This window comes from Antechinus flavipes, chromosome 5 (genome assembly GCF_016432865.1).
Source record: "Antechinus flavipes isolate AdamAnt ecotype Samford, QLD, Australia chromosome 5, AdamAnt_v2, whole genome shotgun sequence".
NCBI classification, from domain to species: domain Eukaryota; kingdom Metazoa; phylum Chordata; class Mammalia; order Dasyuromorphia; family Dasyuridae; genus Antechinus; species Antechinus flavipes.
Window position 1 is genome coordinate 268,364,023 of NC_067402.1, and position 20,042 is coordinate 268,384,064.

At 31.5% G+C, this 20,042-nt stretch overlaps 1 protein-coding gene across 1 annotated transcript; it reads right to left on the reverse strand.

The window, feature by feature from the left end:
- Positions 1-1,373: 1,373 nt before the first annotated feature.
- Positions 1,374-19,168, reverse strand: LOC127538759 (uncharacterized). Its single transcript, XM_051962501.1, has 9 exons — positions 18,117-19,168; positions 15,977-16,005; positions 15,804-15,885; positions 15,657-15,701; positions 13,980-14,108; positions 11,820-11,848; positions 11,647-11,728; positions 7,351-7,395; positions 1,374-1,639 (listed from the first exon to the last, which is right to left on the reverse strand). Exons 1-9 carry the CDS (start codon positions 18,256-18,258, stop codon positions 1,374-1,376), a joined length of 849 nt encoding a protein of 282 aa, XP_051818461.1. The 5' UTR covers positions 18,259-19,168.
- Between the last annotated feature and the right edge of the window lie 874 nt (positions 19,169-20,042).

Genomic DNA, 20,042 nt, shown 5'->3' on the forward strand with positions numbered 1-20,042 from the left:
TATTTTCATTTCTCTCCATAACTATATCATCTACTGACAAAGCTATGTATGTTAATCCTCCTTAAAGTCTCTTGAGCTGTTCCAGAAAGAATGTCTATAAATGACATCTAAGAAACGATGTAAAAAAAGCTTTCAATTTTTAAAGTTATCGTAAAGGAACAAAATTGTTTTAAATCTCTCAATTAGTAATTAAATATTATGAACTTCCTTCAACATATGGAATATCATATAAATGGAATATTAGGTTATTTCCAAAGATACTGGCAATAAATATTAGAAAATAAAATTTTAAAATTTGACCATTTTGCAACGTTAAATCTGTTTACATGACTCCAAAAATGCCTCTGTAAATTGTGTATTATACTAAAATGTAAAGATAGAGAGAATGGCACCATGAGGATGGGGACAATACGATAGGCTGGTAGTTGAGAATCAGAGGTTAGCAACAACCCCTTCCTTCCATTTTGTGACGAAGTAATGTTTGTTTTTGAGTCCATCTCCATAATTAGTGATTATTGGACTAGACTACTTTGGATTACAAATCAAATATCCTTGAAGAATAGATTTGTGGATGAAGATCCTAGACCATATGCATCCAAGGATAACAGATTTCCTTACACAAGAATAGAAATAGAACAAGAGAACTGGATTTTGAAAGTTAATTCATGACAGGACAGATTAAAGACAAAAAAACATGGCAGTCAGAAAGAGGATAAAATCAATTTTTAAAAGACAGAATCAAACCCATATTATTTAAAAACATAGAGAAAACAAGATAAATTGTAATTGTGAAACCACTGACCAGGACTGTCTCAAAGAAATAGTGAAATAAAATAAATGAAATCCGATTTCTTCAGCTAGCTTACTCTGATCAATGTAACTAAGATACACGGATAATATTCCAGGAGTTAATTTGAAACTCATTTTAAAAATTAGTTATCTGAGAGCTAAACAGAACATGATATGATGGAATGGTAATTCAGTGGTGAAAAGATTAACAGAACTTTTAGAAAATTGTAATGACATTAAAGAAAAAAAAATCATTCAGATATGGATTTTATTTGGGGATATTCAAACCTAAAGATTTTAGGATTTTGAAAAATTAGTAGGAATTTCCAATTAAGTACACAGAAGATGCTTAGAGCACAATTAGGACACAAATTTAAACTAGCCCCTTTCAGCATCTGTTTAAGAAGTTACAGGAAATAAAGGAGAAAATCAGACCACTTGTTTGAAAGCTATCTCCTAGATTCTAGTCTGTTGAGAGGATTAACCACAGAGAAGTAAATTTCATTATCACATGAGTTTACCATTTATTTAGCTTCCTTCTACTAATAATAAAATTTGTAAGGTAACACATTGAGCAAGTCAATTCAGAGTATTAACCCTCTGTCTTTCTTACGTTTTGGGACTTCTTTTTCTAGAGGAGGTTCCCAATGCTTCTGGGGGCCTGGCTCTTCTACTTGAAGTCCAACCTTATAGCCAGTGTCAGGCCCACTTCCAGCTGCACCTCTTGTGGAACCTTGTAGATTTTGAGTCAGGGCTTTGGAAGCAACAATCCTTTGCAAGTTTAAATTCTTTGAACTTCTGTGACTCTTATTTATCTCAGAAGGGCTTGAAGAATCCCAGTTAGAACCATCTAAAAAATACATATTCAAGTTAAATCATATAGTAGTTTTATCTACCTGACATGTTAATTTTTTTCATAGAATGTCACTCAAAATTTCCATCTTTTTTTTGTTTTTTGGTTTGTTTTAATTTGTGATAGTTTATCTTTCAGGTAACATGACAAAAACTCATCAACAACTGTTTTGCTACTGAGCCTATTCTCTTTTTCTTGGATTATCAGCTCTCTTATCAAAGTCTTTCTCTATGTGTTGTCACAAGGAATACATTAGTAAGATTCTTGGGGAAAGGTTTTCCTTTTGCAAAAACCTTTTAAACTTAACATACATATTTCGAAGATGTATTAATATTTGAGTTTTCAAATTTTTTTAGGATTTTAAAATAGTCTGAAACGATGATTTTTTTTTTTACCCTATGATTTATTTACAGAAAACTCTTAGTTAAGGAAAATGGAGGCTAGTACCTTCATTGCAACTTACAAACTTAGTTACCTAGGTAGGGCATTTTGAGGTTAAATCACTTACCCAGCATCACAGAACTAAGAGGAATCATAGATAAAACCAAAAACCATGTGTTTAAGGTTTTAGTCCAGCTGACTATCCATTATTCTGAAATATTTTTCCACAGAAAATGCTTACAATTGGCATTCTTCTATGCATGGTTTCATCACCTTTTTCTAACATGAACTACTTTCATCTGAGAATAAGTTTTATTTTTCAGAATAATCTTACTCCTTGAAGATAAGACCTTAACTTGGAATATACATTACTGATTTAGTAAAAAAAGAAAACCCCAAACTTTAAATATTTGGGGGGCCTGATTTTTCTACTTGAACTCCCACCTTTATGAGTTTAAATATTCCCTTTTAAAAGATGACAAGATTACATTTATATAAAAGTATAAATAAATAATTATGGATGAAGGGATAATCATGCCAGAATATTTAATAAACTGTTAATTTGGGGGTCCCTAAAGTTTCTTTATCTTTTATTTAATTATGACATCTCCACGTTATTGTCCAATAACTGTGCTCTTTTTTGTTTATCTAATTAATAAACTTATTTATAGTTACTTCGGAAACCCTTTTTTTTTTTTTCTGACACTCACAGTTTGTAATCACCCTTTCCCAACCACTAATTACACTTTTGTGCTCTCCACTTTTCTCAGAGAATTTTTATCTCTCTCCCTTGCTTCCAGATTTTGTAAGATACTTATCTGTTTTTGTTTTTGTTTTTTTTTTTTTTTGTTTACAGAAAGTAAATCTCTTGTCAGTAATAATTCTTTCTATCTTTGCATCTTAGAGTCAAACAGGAGACACTTGATAGGATATGGGTTCATGTATGATAACTTGAAATGGGGAAGACATGCAATATTGGATTCATGTGACTTCATGATAAAAAGAGCCCAAAATACAAAAATGCAGTTTGACATTAGGTGTTCAAAACGCAAAATTAAAGGAAACAAAACCTGAAGACTACAAGATACGTCTTCTATTATGTGTGATTGTGTGAAAAATTCACTTATCCTCATAGTTGTCAACATAGAGAAAAAAGAGAAAATTACCATCAGTGTCTTCTGCAGCAGGTAAATCACATTTTTGCACATAATCTGTAATGGAAATGGGGAGAAAGTGGGAAAAGGAAATATGAATATTGAAAAGTCCCTAAGTATATTTCTTTTCTTCCTAAATGATGAAATGATCAACTTTACCTAATTTTGATTTTGCCTTGACTCCTTTCTCTGATTCCTGGCTTGAGAAAGACTCTTTCATTGGAAGACCCCGTTGACTAGGCTATGAAACAAGATAATTAAATTTAAAAAAAGTTGCATAGAAAGTTTTCAGTACATATCAGAAAATGAATTAAAAGTATCAATATTATTACCTTCACATTAGGATTTTCCCCTGGATGATCTAAGAAAAGGACAAAAGTTTTATCATCAATGATAATTAAACAACAAAACTCAATTACAATATCATGCAAAATAAATAGGTGTATTCGTTGCCAATGTAGGATTTGTAGCATCCTATTCGAAATTATCTAATTCTTATCATGGCATTTTCCCTTATTGACTAACTAAAATTAACTCAACACTGGAGATAGAAGAAGAAAATAATATTGGCCCAACATGGAATTCACATTTCAAATGAATCAGATTTCAAGGAACTCATACATTTTTTACATATATCTAACATATAAAAATGCTCATCAATGACAGACATAAAGGTCAGTCCTTTGAAAAAATGCACAGTCAAGTTCACAAGTCATTAAGTAGAAAGTTGCTGCTGGATTCAGCAGCATTTCTTCTAAGCAATGAGAAGGATTAATGCAACAGGTTCTCGTGGGTGAATGATTCCTTAATTATATCATTGTCAAAAGCAGGTCATGTAGAAATAGTAAAGTTTACAGAGTAAACAGTAAAATACAGAGAATGAAAAACTATAAATCACACAGTTATCACAGAATTAAAAGGCTAGAAACAAATGTTCTGAATACATCTACTTGGATGTATATTTGTAGAATAAATAGTTAATATATTTTCATTTCTCTCCATAACTATATCATCTACTGACAAAGCTATGTATGTTAATCCTCCTTAAAGTCTCTTGAGCTGTTCCAGAAAGAATGTCTATAAATGACATCTAAGAAACGATGTAAAAAAAGCTTTCAATTTTTAAAGTTATCGTAAAGGAGCAAAATTGTTTTAAATCTCTCAATTAATAATTTAATATTATGAACTTCTTTCAACATATGGAATATCATATAAATGGAATATTAGGTTATTTACAAAGATACTGGCAATAAATATTAGAAAATAAAATTTTAAAATTTGACCATTTATTTTGCAACATTAAATCTGTTTCCATGACTCCAAAAATACCTCTGTAAATTGTGTATTATACTAAAATGTAAAGATAGAGAGAATGGCACCATGAGGATGGGGACAATACGATAGGCTGGTAGTTGAGAATCAGAGGTTAGCAACAACCCCTTCCTTCCATTTTGTGACGAAGTAATGTTTGTTTTTGAGTCCATCTCCATAATTAGTGATTATTGGACTAGACTACTTTGGATTACAAATCAAATATCCTTGAAGAATAGATTTGTGGAAGAAGATCCTAGACCATATGCATCCAAGGATAACAGATTTCCTTACACAAGAATAGAAATAGAACAAGAGAACTGGATTTTGAAAGTTAATTCATGACAGGACAGATTAAAGACAAAAAACACGGCAGTCAGAAAGAGGATAAAATCAATTTTTAAAAGACAGAATCAAACCCATATTATTTAAAAAGAGAGAGAAAACAAGATAAATTGTAATTGTGAAACCACTGACCAGGACTGTCTCAAAGAAATAGGGAAATAAAATAAATGAAATCCGATTTCTTCAGCTAGCTTACTCTGATCAATGTAACTAAGATACACGGATAATATTCCAGGAGTTAATTTGAAACTCATTTTAAAAATTAGTTATCTGAGAGCTAAATAGAACATGATATGATGGAATAGTAATTCAGTGGTGAAAAGATTAACAGAACTTTTAGAAAATTGTAATGACAGTAAAGAAAAAAAATCATTCAGATATGGATTTTATTTGGGGATATTCAAACCTAAAGATTTTAGGATTTTGAAAAATTAGTAGGAATTTCCAATTAAGTACACAGAAGACGATTAGAGCACAATTAGGACACAAATTTAAACTAGCCCCTTTCAGCATCTGTGCAAGAAGTTACAGGAAATAGAGGAGAAAATCAGAACACTTGTTAGAAAGCTACCTCCTAGATTCTAGTCTGTTGAGAGGATTAACCACAGAGAAGTAAATTTCATTATCACATGAGTTTACCATTTATTTAGCTTCCTTCTACTAATAATAAAGTTTGGAAGGTAACACATTGAGCAAGTCAATTCAGAGCATTAACCCTCTGTCTTTCTTACGTTTTGGGGCTTCTTTTTCTAGAGGAGGTTCCCAATGCTTCTGGGGGCCTGGCTTTTCTACTTGAAGTCCAACCTTATAGCCAGTGTCAGGCCCACTTCCAGCCTCACCTCTTGTGGAACCTTGTGGATTTTGAGTCAGGCCTTTGGAAACAACAATCCTTTGCAAGTTTAAATTCTTTGAACTTCTGTGACTCTTATTTATCTCAGAAGGGCTTGAAGAATCCCAGTTAGAACCATCTAAAAAATACATATTCAAGTTAAATCATATAGTAGTTTTATCTACCTGACATGTTAATTTTTTTCATAGAATGTCACTCAAAATTTCCATCTATTTTTTTTTTTTTGCTTTGTTTTAATTGGTGATCGTTTATCATTCAGGTAACATGACAAAAAGTCACCAACAACTGTTTTGCTACTGAGCCTATTCTCTTTTTCTTGGATTATCAGCTCTCTTATCAAAGTCTTTCTCTATGTGTTGTCACAAGGAATACATTAGTAAGATTCTTGGGGAAAGGTTTTCCTTTTGCAAAAACCTTTTAAACTTAACATACATATTTCGAAGATGTATTCATATTTGAGTTTTCAAATTTTTTTAGGATTTTAAAATAGTCTGAAACGATGATTTTTTTTACCCTATGATTTATTTACAGAAAACTCTTAGTTAAGGAAAATGGAGGCTAGTACCTTCATTGCAACTTACAAACTTAGTTACCTAGGTAGGGCATTTTGAGGTTAAATCACTTACCCAGCATCACAGAACTAAGAGGAATCATAGATAAAACCAAAAACCATGTGTTTAAGGTTTTAGTCCAGCTGACTATCCATTATTCTGAAATATTTTTCCACAGAAAATGCTTACAATTGGCATTCTTCTATGCATGGTTTCATCACTTTTTTCTAACATGAACTACTTTCATCTGAGTATAAGTTTTATTTTTCAGAATAATCTTACTCCATGAAGATAAGACCTTAACTTGAAATATACATTACTAATTTAGTAAAAAAAGAAAACCCCAAACTTTAAATATTTGGGGGGCCTGATTTTTCTACTTGAACTCCCACCTTTATGAGTTTAAATATTCCCTTTTAAAAGATGACAAGATTACATTTATATAAAAGTATAAATAAATAATTATGGATGAAGGGATAATCATGCCAGAATATTTAATAAACTGTTAATTTGGGGTCTCTAAAGTTTCTTTATCTTTTATTTAATTATGACATCTCCACGTTATTGTCCAATAACTGTGCTCTTTTTTGTTTATCTAATTAATAAACTTATTTATAGTTACTTCGGAAACCCTTTTTTTTTTTTCTGACACTCACAGTTTGTTATCACCCTTTCCCAACCACTAATTAAACTTTTGTTCTCTCCACTTTTCTCAGAGAATTTTTCTCTCTCTCCCTTGCTTCCAGATCTTGTAAGATACTTATCTGTTTTTGTTTTTGTTTTTTTTTTTTTTTTTTGTTTACAGAAAGTAAATCTCTTGTCAGTAATAATTCTTTCTATCTTTGCATCTTAGAGTCAAACAGGAGACACTTGATAGGATATGGGTTCATGTATGATAACTTGAAATGGGGAAGACATGCAATATTGGATTCATGTGACTTCATGATAAAAAGAGCCCAAAATACAAAAATGCAGTTTGACATTAGGTGTTCAAAACGCAAAATTAAAGGAAACAAAACCTGAAGACTACAAGATACGTCTTCTATTATGTGTGATTGTGTGAAAAATTCACTTATCCTCATAGTTGTCAACATAGAGAAGAAAAGAGAAAATTACCATCAGTGTCTTCTGCAGCAGGTAAATCACATTTTTGCACATAATCTGTAATGGAAATGGGGAGAAAGTGCGAAAAGGAAATATGAATACTGAAAAGTCCTTAAGTATGTTTCTTTTCTTCCTAAATTATGGAATGATCAACTTTACCTGATTTTGATTTTGCCTTGACTCCTTTCTTAGATTCCTGGCTTGAGAAAGAATCTTTCATTGGAAGACTCTGTTGAATAGGCTATGAAACAAGATAATTAAATTTTAAAAAAATTGCATAGAAAGTTTTCAGTACATATCAGAAAATGAATTAAAAGTATCAATATTATTACCTTCTCATTAGGATTTTCCTCTGGATGATCTAAGAAAAGGACAAAAGTTTTATCATCAATGATAATTAAACAACAAAACTCAATTACAATATTATGCAAAATAAATAGGTGTATTCGTTGCCAATGTAGGAGTTGTAGCATCCTATTTGAAATTATCTAATTCTTATCATGGCATTTTCCCTTATTGACTAACTAAAATTAACTCAACACTGGAGATAGAAGAAGAAAATAATATTGGCCCAACATGGAATTCACATTTCAAATGAATCAGATTTCAAGGAACTCATACATTTTTTACATATATCTAACATATAAAAATGCTCATCAATGACAGACATAAAGGTCAGTCCTTTGAAAAAATGCACAGTCAAGTTCACAAGTCGTTAAGTAGAAAGTTGCTGCTGGATTCAGCAGCATTTCTTCTAAGCAATGAGAAGGATTAATGCAACAGGTTCTCGTGGGTGAATGATTCCTTAATTATATCATTGTCAAAAGCAGGTCATGTAGAAATAGTAAAGTTTACAGAGTAAACAGTAAAATACAGAGAATGAAAAACTATAAATCACACAGTTATCACAGAATTAAAAGGCTAGAAACAAATGTTCTGAATACATCTACTTGGATGTATATTTGTAGAATAAATAGTTAATATATTTTCATTTCTCTCCATAACTATATCATCTACTGACAAAGCTATGTATGTTAATCCTCCTTAAAGTCTCTTGAGCTGTTCCAGAAAGAATGTCTATAAATGACATCTAAGAAACGATGTAAAAAAAGCTTTCAATTTTTAAAGTTATCGTAAAGGAGCAAAATTGTTTTAAATCTCTCAATTAGTAATTTAATATTATGAACTTCTTTCAACATATGGAATATCATATAAATGGAATATTAGGTTATTTCCAAAGATACTGGCAATAAATATTAGAAAATAAAATTTTAAAATTTGACCATTTTGCAACGTTAAATCTGTTTACATGACTCCAAAAATGCCTCTGTAAATTGTGTATTATACTAAAATGTAAAGATAGAGAGAATGGCACCATGAGGATGGGGACAATACGATAGGCTGGTAGTTGAGAATCAGAGGTTAGCAACAACCCCTTCCTTCCATTTTGTGACGAAGTAATGTTTGTTTTTGAGTCCATCTCCATAATTAGTGATTATTGGACTAGACTACTTTGGATTACAAATCAAATATCCTTGAAGAATAGATTTGTGGATGAAGATCCTAGACCATATGCATCCAAGGATAACAGATTTCCTTACACAAGAATAGAAATAGAACAAGAGAACTGGATTTTGAAAGTTAATTCATGACAGGACAGATTAAAGACAAAAAAACATGGCAGTCAGAAAGAGGATAAAATCAATTTTTAAAAGACAGAATCAAACCCATATTATTTAAAAACATAGAGAAAACAAGATAAATTATAATTGTGAAACCACTGACCAGGACTGTCTCAAAGAAATAGGGAAATAAAATAAATGAAATCCGATTTCTTCAGCTAGCTTACTCTGATCAATGTAACTAAGATACACGGATAATATTCCAGGAGTTAATTTGAAACTCATTTTAAAAATTAGTTATCTGAGAGCTAAATAGAACATGATATGATGGAATAGTAATTCAGTGGTGAAAAGATTAACAGAACTTTTAGAAAATTGTAATGACATTAAAGAAAAAAAATCATTCAGATATGGATTTTATTTGGGGATATTCAAACCTAAAGATTTTAGGATTTGAAAAATTAGTAGGAATTTCCAATTAAGTACACAGAAGATGATTAGAGCACAATTAGGACACAAATTTAAACTAGCCCCTTTCAGCATCTGTTTAAGAAGTTACAGGAAATAAAGGAGAAAATCAGAACACTTGTTAGAAAGCTACCTCCTAGATTCTAGTCTGTTGAGAGGATTAACCACAGAGAAGTCAATTTCATTATCCCATGACTTTACCATTTATTTAGCTTCCTTCTACTAATAATAAAGTTTGGAAGGTAACACATTGAGCAAGTCAATTCAGAGTATTAACCCTCTGTCTTTCTTACGTTTTGGGGCTTCTTTTTCTAGAGGAGGTTCCCAATGCTTCTGGGGGCCTGGCTTTTCTACTTGAAGTCCAACCTTATAGCCAGTGTCAGGCCCACTTCCAGCCTCACCTCTTGTGGAACCTTGTGGATTTTGAGTCAGGCCTTTGGAAACAACAATCCTTTGCAAGTTTAAATTCTTTGAACTTCTGTGACTCTTATTTATCTCAGAAGGGCTTGAAGAATCCCAGTTAGAACCATCTAAAAAATACATATTCAAGTTAAATCATATAGTAGTTTTATCTACCTGACATGTTAATTTTTTTCATAGAATGTCACTCAAAATTTCCATCTATTTTTTTGTTTTTTGGTTTGTTTTAATTTGTGATCGTTTATCATTCAGGTAACATGACAAAAACTCACCAACAACTGTTTTGCTACTGAGCCTATTCTCTTTTTCTTGGATTATCAGCTCTCTTATCAAAGTCTTTCTCTATGTGTTGTCACAAGGAATACATTAGTAAGATTCTTGGGGAAAGGTTTTCCTTTTGCAAAAACCTTTTAAACTTAACATAGATATTTCGAAGATGTATTCATATTTGAGTTTTCAAATTTTTGTAGGATTTTAAAATAGTCTGAAACGATGATTTTTTTTACCCTATGATTTATTTACAGAAAACTCTTAGTTAAGGAAAATGGAGGCTAGTACCTTCATTGCAACTTACAAACTTAGTTACCTAGGTAGGGCATTTTGAGGTTAAATCACTTACCCAGCATCACAGAACTAAGAGGAAACATAGATAAAACCAAAAACCATGTGTTTAAGGTTTTAGTCCAGCTGACTATCCATTATTCTGAAATATTTTTCCACAGAAAATGCTTACAATACAATTCTTCTATGCATGGTTTCATCACTTTTTTCTAACATGAACTACTTTCATCTGAGTATAAGTTTTATTTTTCAGAATAATCTTACTCCTTGAAGATAAGACCTTAACTTGAAATATACATTACTAATTTAGTAAAAAAAGAAAGCCCCAAACTTTAAATATTTGGGGGGCCTGATTTTTCTACTTGAACTCCCACCTTTATGAGTTTAAATATTCCCTTTTAAAAGATGACAAGATTACATTTATATAAAAGTATAAATAAATAATTATGGATGAAGGGATAATCATGCCAGAATATTTAATAAACTGTTAATTTGGGGGTCTCTAAAGTTTCTTTATCTTTTATTTAATTATGACATCTCCACGTTATTGTCCAATAAGTGTGCTCTTTTTTGTTTATCTAATTAATAAACTTATTTATAGTTACTTGGGAAACCCTTTTTTTTTTTCTGACACTCACAGTTTGTAATCATCCTTTCCCAAACACTAATTAAACTTTTGTTCTCTCCACTTTTGTCAGAGAATTTTTCTCTCTCTCCCTTGCTTCCAGATCTTGTAAGATACTTATCTGTTTTTGTTTTTTTTTTTTTTTTGTTTACAGAAAGTAAATCTCTTGTCAGTAATAATTCTTTCTATCTTTGCATCTTAGAGTCAAACAGGAGACACTTGATAGGATATGGGTTCATGTATGATAACTTGAAATAGGGAAGACATGCAATATTGGATTCATGTGACTTCATGATAAAAAGAGCCCAAAATACAAAAATGCAGTTTGACATTAGGTGTTCAAAACGCAAAATTAAAGGAAACAAAACCTGAAGACTACAAGATACGTCTTCTATTATGTGTGATTGTGTGAAAAATTCACTTATCCTCATAATTGTCAACATAGAGAACAAAAGAGAAAATTACCATCAGTGTCTTCTGCAGCAGGTAAATCACATTTTTGCACATAATCTGTAATGGAAATGGGGAGAAAGTGGGAAAAGGAAATATGAATATTGAAAAGTCCCTAAGTATATTTCTTTTCTTCCTAAATGATGAAATGATCAACTTTACCTAATTTTGATTTTGCCTTGACTCCTTTCTCTGATTCCTGGCTTGAGAAAGACTCTTTCATTGGAAGACCCCGTTGACTAGGCTATGAAACAAGATAATTAAATTTTAAAAAAGTTGCATAGAAAGTTTTCAGTACATATCAGAAAATGAATTAAAAGTATCAATATTATTACCTTCACATTAGGATTTTCCCCTGGATGATCTAAGAAAAGGACAAAAGTTTTATCATCAATGATAATTAAACAACAAAACTCAATTACAATATCATGCAAAATAAATAGGTGTATTCGTTGCCAATGTAGGATTTGTAGAATCCTATTTGAAATTATCTAATTCTTATCATGGCATTTTCCCTTATTGACTAACTAAAATTAACTCAACACTGGAGATAGAAGAAGAAAATAATATTGGCCCAACATGGAATTCACATTTCAAATAAATCAGATTTCAAGGAACTCATACATTTTTTACATATATCTAACATATAAAAATGCTCATCAGTGACACACATAAAAGTCAGTCCTTTGAAAAAATGCACAGTCAAGTTCACAAGTCGTTAAGTAGAAAGTTGCTGCTGGATTCAGCAGCATTTCTTCTAAGCAATGAGAAGGATTAATGCAACAGGTTCTCGTGGGTGAATGATTCCTTAATTATATCATTGTCAAAAGGAGGTCATGTAGAAATAGTAAAGTTTACAGAGTAAACAGTAAAATACAGAGAATGAAAAACTATAAATCACACAGTTATCACAGAATTAAAAGGCTAGAAACAAATGTTCTGAATACATCTACTTGGATGTATATTTGTAGAATAAATAGTTAATATATTTTCATTTCTCTCCATAACTATATCATCTACTGACAAAGCTATGTATGTTAATCCTCCTTAAAGTCCCTTGAGCTGTTCCAGAAAGAATGTCTATAAATGACATCTAAGAAACGATGTAAAAAAAGCTTTCAATTTTTAAAGTTATCGTAAAGGAGCAAAATTGTTTTAAATCTCTCAATTAGTAATTTAATATTATGAACTTCTTTCAACATATGGAATATCATATAAATGGAATATTAGGTTATTTACAAAGATACTGGCAATAAATATTAGAAAATAAAATTTTAAAATTTGACCATTTATTTTGCAACGTTAAATCTGTTTACATGACTCCAAAAATGCCTCTGTAAATTGTGTATTATACTAAAATGTAAAGATAGAGAGAATGGCACCATGAGGATGGGGACAATACGATAGGCTGGTAGTTGAGAATCAGAGGTTAGCAACAACCCCTTCCTTCCATTTTGTGACGAAGTAATGTTTGTTTTTGAGTCCATCTCCATAATTAGTGATTATTGGACTAGACTACTTTGGATTACAAATCAAATATCCTTGAAGAATAGATTTGTGGAAGAAGATCCTAGACCATATGCATCCAAGGATAACAGATTTCCTTACACAAGAATAGAAATAGAACAAGAGAACTGGATTTTGAAAGTTAATTCATGACAGGACAGATTAAAGACAAAAAACACGGCAGTCAGAAAGAGGATAAAATCAATTTTTAAAAGACAGAATCAAACCCATATTATTTAAAAAGAGAGAGAAAACAAGATAAATTATAATTGTGAAACCACTGACCAGGACTGTCTCAAAGAAATAGGGAAATAAAATAAATGAAATCCGATTTCTTCAGCTAGCTTACTCTGATTAATGTAACTAAGATACACGGATAATATTCCAGGAGTTAATTTGAAACTCATTTTAAAAATTAGTTATCTGAGAGCTAAATAGAACATGATATGATGGAATAGTAATTCAGTGGTGAAAAGATTAACAGAACTTTTAGAAAATTGTAATGACATTAAAGAAAAAAAATCATTCAGATATGGATTTTATTTGGGGATATTCAAACCTAAAGATTTTAGGATTTGAAAAATTAGTAGGAATTTCCAATTAAGTACACAGAAGATGATTAGAGCACAATTAGGACACAAATTTAAACTAGCCCTTTCAGCATCTGTGCAAGAAGTTACAGGAAATAAAGGAGAAAATCAGAACACTTGTTAGAAAGCTACCTCCTAGATTCTAGTCTGTTGAGAGGATTAACCACAGAGAAGTCAATTTCATTATCCCATGACTTTACCATTTATTTAGCTTCCTTCTACTAATAATAAAGTTTGGAAGGTAACACATTGAGCAAGTCAATTCAGAGCATTAACCCTCTGTCTTTCTTACGTTTTGGGGCTTCTTTTTCTAGAGGAGGTTCCCAATGCTTCTGGGGGCCTGGCTTTTCTACTTGAAGTCCAACCTTATACCAGTGTCAGGCCCACTTCCAGCCTCACCTCTTGTGGAACCTTGTGGATTTTGAGTCAGGCCTTTGGAAACAACAATCCTTTGCAAGTTTAAATTCTTTGAACTTCTGTGACTCTTATTTATCTCAGAAGGGCTTGAAGAATCCCAGTTAGAACCATCTAAAAAATACATATTCAAGTTAAATCATATAGTAGTTTTATCTACCTGAAATGTTCATTTTTTTCATAGAATGTCACTCAAAATTTCCATCTATTTTTTTGTTTTTTGGTTTGTTTTAATTTGTGATCGTTTATCATTCAGGTGACATGACAAAAAGTCACCAACAACTGTTTTGCTACTGAGCCTATTCTCTTTTTCTTGGATTATCAGCTCTCTTATCAAAGTCTTTCTCTATGTGTTGTCAGAAGGAATACATTAGTAAGATTCTTGGGGAAAGGTTTTCCTTTTGCAAAAACCTTTTAAACTTAACATCGATATTTCAAAGATGTATTCATATTTGAGTTTTCAAATTTTTTTAGGATTTTAAAATAGTCTGAAATGATGATTTTTTTTTACCCTATGATTTATGTACAGAAAACTCTTAGTTAAGGAAAATGGAGGCTAGTACCTTCATTGCAACTTACAAACTTAGTTACCTAGGTAGGGCATTTTGAGGTTAAATCACTTACCCAGCATCACAGAACTAAGAGGAATCATAGATAAAACCAAAAACCATGTGTTTAAGGTTTTAGTCCAGCTGACTATCCATTATTCTGAAATATTTTTCCACAGAAAATGCTTACAATACAATTCTTCTATGCATGGTTTCATCACTTTTTTCTAACATGAACTACTTTCATCTGATTATAAGTTTTATTTTTCAGAATAATCTTACTCCATGAAGATAAGACCTTAACTTGAAATATACATTACTAATTTAGTAAAAAAAGAAAACCCCAAACTTTAAATATTTGGGGGGCCTGATTTTTCTACTTGAACTCCCACCTTTATGAGTTTAAATATTCCCTTTTAAAAGATGACAAGATTACATTTATATAAAAGAATAAATAAATAATTATGGATGAAGGGATAATCATGCCAGATTATTTAATAAACTGTTAATTTGGGGGTCTCTAAAGTTTCTTTATCTTTTATTTAATTATGACATCTCCGCGTTATTGTCCAATAAATGTGCTCTTTTTTGTTTATCTAATTAATAAACTTATTTATAGTTACTTCGGAAACCCTTTTTTTTTTTTTCTGGCACTCACAGTTTGTAATCACCCTTTCCCAACCACTAATTAAACTTTTTGCTCTCCACTTTTCTTAGAGAATTTTTCTCTCTCTCCCTTGCTTCCAGATCTTGTAAGATACTTATCTGTTTTTGTTTTTGTTTTTTTTTTTTTTTGTTTACAGAAAGTAAATCTCTTGTCAGTAATAATTCTTTCTATCTTTGCATCTTAGAGTCAAACAGGAGACACTTGATAGGATATGGGTTCATGTATGATAACTTGAAATAGGGAAGACATGCAATATTGGATTCATGTGACTTCATGATAAAAAGAGCCCAAAATACAAAAATGCAGTTTGACATTAGGTGTTCAAAACGCAAAATTAAAGGAAACAAAACCTGAAGACTACAAGATACGTCTTCTATTATGTGTGATTGTGTGAAAAATTCACTTATCCTCATAGTTGTCAACATAGAGAAGAAAAGAGAAAATTACCATCAGTGTCTTCTGCAGCAGGTAAATCACATTTTTGCACATAATCTGTAATGGAAATGGGGAGAAAGTGGGAAAAGGAAATATGAATATTGAAAAGTCCCTAAGTATATTTCTTTTCTTCCTAAATGATGAAATGATCAACTTTACCTAATTTTGATTTTGCCTTGACTCCTTTCTCTGATTCCTGGCTTGAGAAAGACTCTTTCATTGGAAGACCCCGTTGACTAGGCTATGAAACAAGATAATTAAATTTTAAAAAAGTTGCATAGAAAGTTTTCAGTACATATCAGAAAATGAATTAAAAGTATCAATATTATTACCTTCACATTAGGATTTTCCCCTGGATGATCTAAGAAAAGGACAAAAGTTTTATCATCAATGATAATTAAACAACAAAACTCAATTACAATATCATGCAAAATAAATAGGTGTATTCGTTGGCAATGTAGGATTTGTAGAATCCTATTCGAAATTATCTAATTCTTATCATGGCATTTTCCCTTATTGACTAACTAAAATTAACTCAACACTGGAGATAGAAGAAGAAAATAATATTGGCCCAACATGGAATTCACATTTCAAATAAATCAGATTTCAAGGAACTCATACATATTTTACATATATCTAACATATAAAAATGCTCATCAGTGACACACATAAAAGTCAGTCCTTTGAAAAAATGCACAGTCAAGTTCACAAGTCGTTAAGTAGAAAGTTGCTGCTGGATTCAGCAGCATTTCTTCTAAGCAATGAGAAGGATTAATGCAACAGGTTCTCGTGGGTGAATGATTCCTTAATTATATCATTGTCAAAAGGAGGTCATGTAGAAATAGTAAAGTTTACAGAGTAAACAGTAAAATACAGAGAATGAAAAACTATAAACCACACAGTTATCACAGAATTAAAAGGCTAGAAACAAATGTTCTGAATACATCTACTTGGATGTATATTTGTAGAATAAATAGTTAATATATTTTCATTTCTCTCCATAACTATATCATCTACTGACAAAGCTATGTATGTTAATCCTCCTTAAAGTCCCTTGAGCTGTTCCAGAAAGAATGTCTATAAATGACATCTAAGAAACGATGTAAAAAAAGCTTCCAATTTTTAAAGTTATCGTAAAGGAGCAAAATTGTTTTAAATCTCTCAATTAGTAATTTTATATTATGAACTTCTTTCAACATATGGAATATCATATAAATGGAATATTAGGTAAATATTAGAAAATAAAATTTTAAAATTTGACCATTTATTTTGCAATGTTAAATCTGTTTACATGACTCCAAAAATGCCTCTGTAAATTGTGTATTATACTAAAATGTAAAGATAGAGAGAATGGCACCATGAGGATGGGGACAATACGATAGGCTGGTAGTTGAGAATCAGAGGTTAGCAACAACCCCTTCCTTCCATTTTGTGACGAAGTAATGTTTGTTTTTGAGTCCATCTCCATAATTAGTGATTATTGGACTAGACTACTTTGGATTACAAATCAAATATCCTTGAAGAATAGATTTGTGGAAGAAGATCCTAGACCATATGCATCCAAGGATAACAGATTTCCTTACACAAGAATAGAAATAGAACAAGAGAACTGGATTTTGAAAGTTAATTCATGACAGGACAGATTAAAGACAAAAAACACGGCAGTCAGAAAGAGGATAAAATCAATTTTTAAAAGACAGAATCAAACCCATATTATTTAAAAAGAGAGAGAAAACAAGATAAATTATAATTGTGAAACCACTGACCAGGACTGTCTCAAAGAAATAGGGAAATAAAATAAATGAAATCCGATTTCTTCAGCTAGCTTACTCTGATTAATGTAACTAAGATACACGGATAATATTCCAGGAGTTAATTTGAAACTCATTTTAAAAATTAGTTATCTGAGAGCTAAATAGAACATGATATGATGGAATAGTAATTCAGTGGTGAAAAGATTAACAGAACTTTTAGAAAATTGTAATGACATTAAAGAAAAAAAATCATTCAGATATGGATTTTATTTGGGGATATTCAAACCTAAAGATTTTAGGATTTGAAAAATTAGTAGGAATTTCCAATTAAGTACACAGAAGATGATTAGAGCACAATTAGGACACAAATTTAAACTAGCCCTTTTCAGCATCTGTGCAAGAAGTTACAGGAAATAAAGGAGAAAATCAGAACACTTGTTAGAAAGCTACCTCCTAGATTCTAGTCTGTTGAGAGGATTAACCATAGAGAAGTCAATTTCATTATCCCATGACTTTACCATTTATTTAGCTTCCTTCTACTAATAATAAAGTTTGGAAGGTAACACATTGAGCAAGTCAATTCAGAGCATTAACCCTCTGTCTTTCTTACGTTTTGGGGCTTCTTTTTCTAGAGGAGGTTCCCAATGCTTCTGGGGGCCTGGCTTTTCTACTTGAAGTCCAACCTTATAGCCAGTGTCAGGCCCACTTCTAGCCTCACCTCTTGTGGAACCTTGTGGATTTTGAGTCAGGCCTTTGGAAACAACAATCCTTTGCAAGTTTAAATTCTTTGAACTTCTGTGACTCTTATTTATCTCAGAAGGGCTTGAAGAATCCCAGTTAGAACCATCTAAAAAATACATATTCAAGTTAAATCATATAGTAGTTTTATCTACCTGACATGTTAATTTTTTTCATAGAATGTCACTCAAAATTTCCATCAAGTTTTTTGTTTTTTGGTTTGCTTTAATTTGTGAACGTTTATCATTCAGGTAACATGACAAAAAGTCACCAACAACTGTTTTGCTACTGAGCCTATTCTCTTTTTCTTGGATTATCAGCTCTCTTATCAAAGTCTTTCTCTATGTGTTGTCACAAGGAATACATTAGTAAGATTCTTGGGGAAAGGTTTTCCTTTTGCAAAAACCTTTTAAACTTAACATAGATATTTCGAAGATCTATTCATATTTGAGTTTTCAATTTTTTTTAGGATTTTAAAATAGTCTGAAACGATGATTTTTTTTACCCTATGATTTATTTACAGAAAACTCTTAGTTAAGGAAAATGGAGGCTAGTACCTTCATTGCAACTTACAAACTTAGTTACCTAGGTAGGGCATTTTGAGGTTAAATCAGTTACCCAGCATCACAGAACTAAGAGGAATCATAGATAAAACCAAAAACCATGTGTTTAAGGTTTTAGTCCAGCTGACTATCCATTATTCTGAAATATTTTTCCACAGAAAATGCTTACAATACAATTCTTCTATGCATGGTTTCATCACTTTTTTCTAACATGAACTACTTTCATCTGATTATAAGTTTTATTTTTCAGAATAATCTTACTCCATGAAGATAAGACCTTAACTTGAAATATACATTACTAATTTAGTAAAAAAAGAAAGCCCCAAACTTTAAATATTTGGGGGGCCTGATTTTTCTACTTGAACTCCCACCTTTATGAGTTTAAATATTCCCTTTTAAAAGATGACAAGATTACATTTATATAAAAGAATAAATAAATAATTATGGATGAAGGGATAATCATGCCAGATTATTTAATAAACTGTTATTTTGGGGGTCTCTAAAGTTTCTTTATCTTTTTTTTAATTATGACATGTTGTGAGTTCAAATGTGGGGTTCTTGTTCTTCTATAAAATATTATAAAAGTTCTCTCTGGGTGCCTTCCCTGGAATCAGGATTTTGTCGGTCCCTGTTCGGCTATCTCTCTGCTTGTTTCCAAAGCTCTCTCCAAATGTCTTTAAATCCAAAGGTCTGGTCCTTCAGCCTCTGCCTCTGTTTTCTTCAGCCTCCAGCCAGCTCCATCTTCATGTCTTCCGGTGAATCTCGACTTTAGCGTCTTCCTCTCCAGAACTCTCTGACTGGCCATTGGCCTATTTATGCTCCTTCCAGAGAGAGGGATTATGGTAGTTCTACTTAGTACCTTGTTTCAGGTTCTGCCCAAAACATCTTCTTGTAAGATTAGATCAACTCTAATTAGTTAGCAGTTAGTAAGGATTCCAACATCTCCCCCTTTCTTTTGTTTTAAAACATAGGGGTTCCTGAGGGGTACACACATAAATCCATCAATATGGGCCAGAACTTTGTAACAGATATACATGGAATACATAAATCCATCAATATGGGAGGCATTATACATAATTTACAAAAGCACACAGCTATAAACACAGGCTAGTGGAAATGTAACAAATAACATGAATCAACATGAAAATTTAACTACTGCAAAATCAACAATTTTTCATCTCAGGGAATCCAGTGATTCTTGCTGGTTTTTCAGGAACTGAAAGCTGAAGATTTTAAAGTTCTTTTGACATCTCATTGTTAGCCATCTGATTCCTTTTCCACCTGTGAAATATAAGCAGATCCTCTTCCCCAAGCAGTTAACCTATCTAATTCTCTTCTGTTTA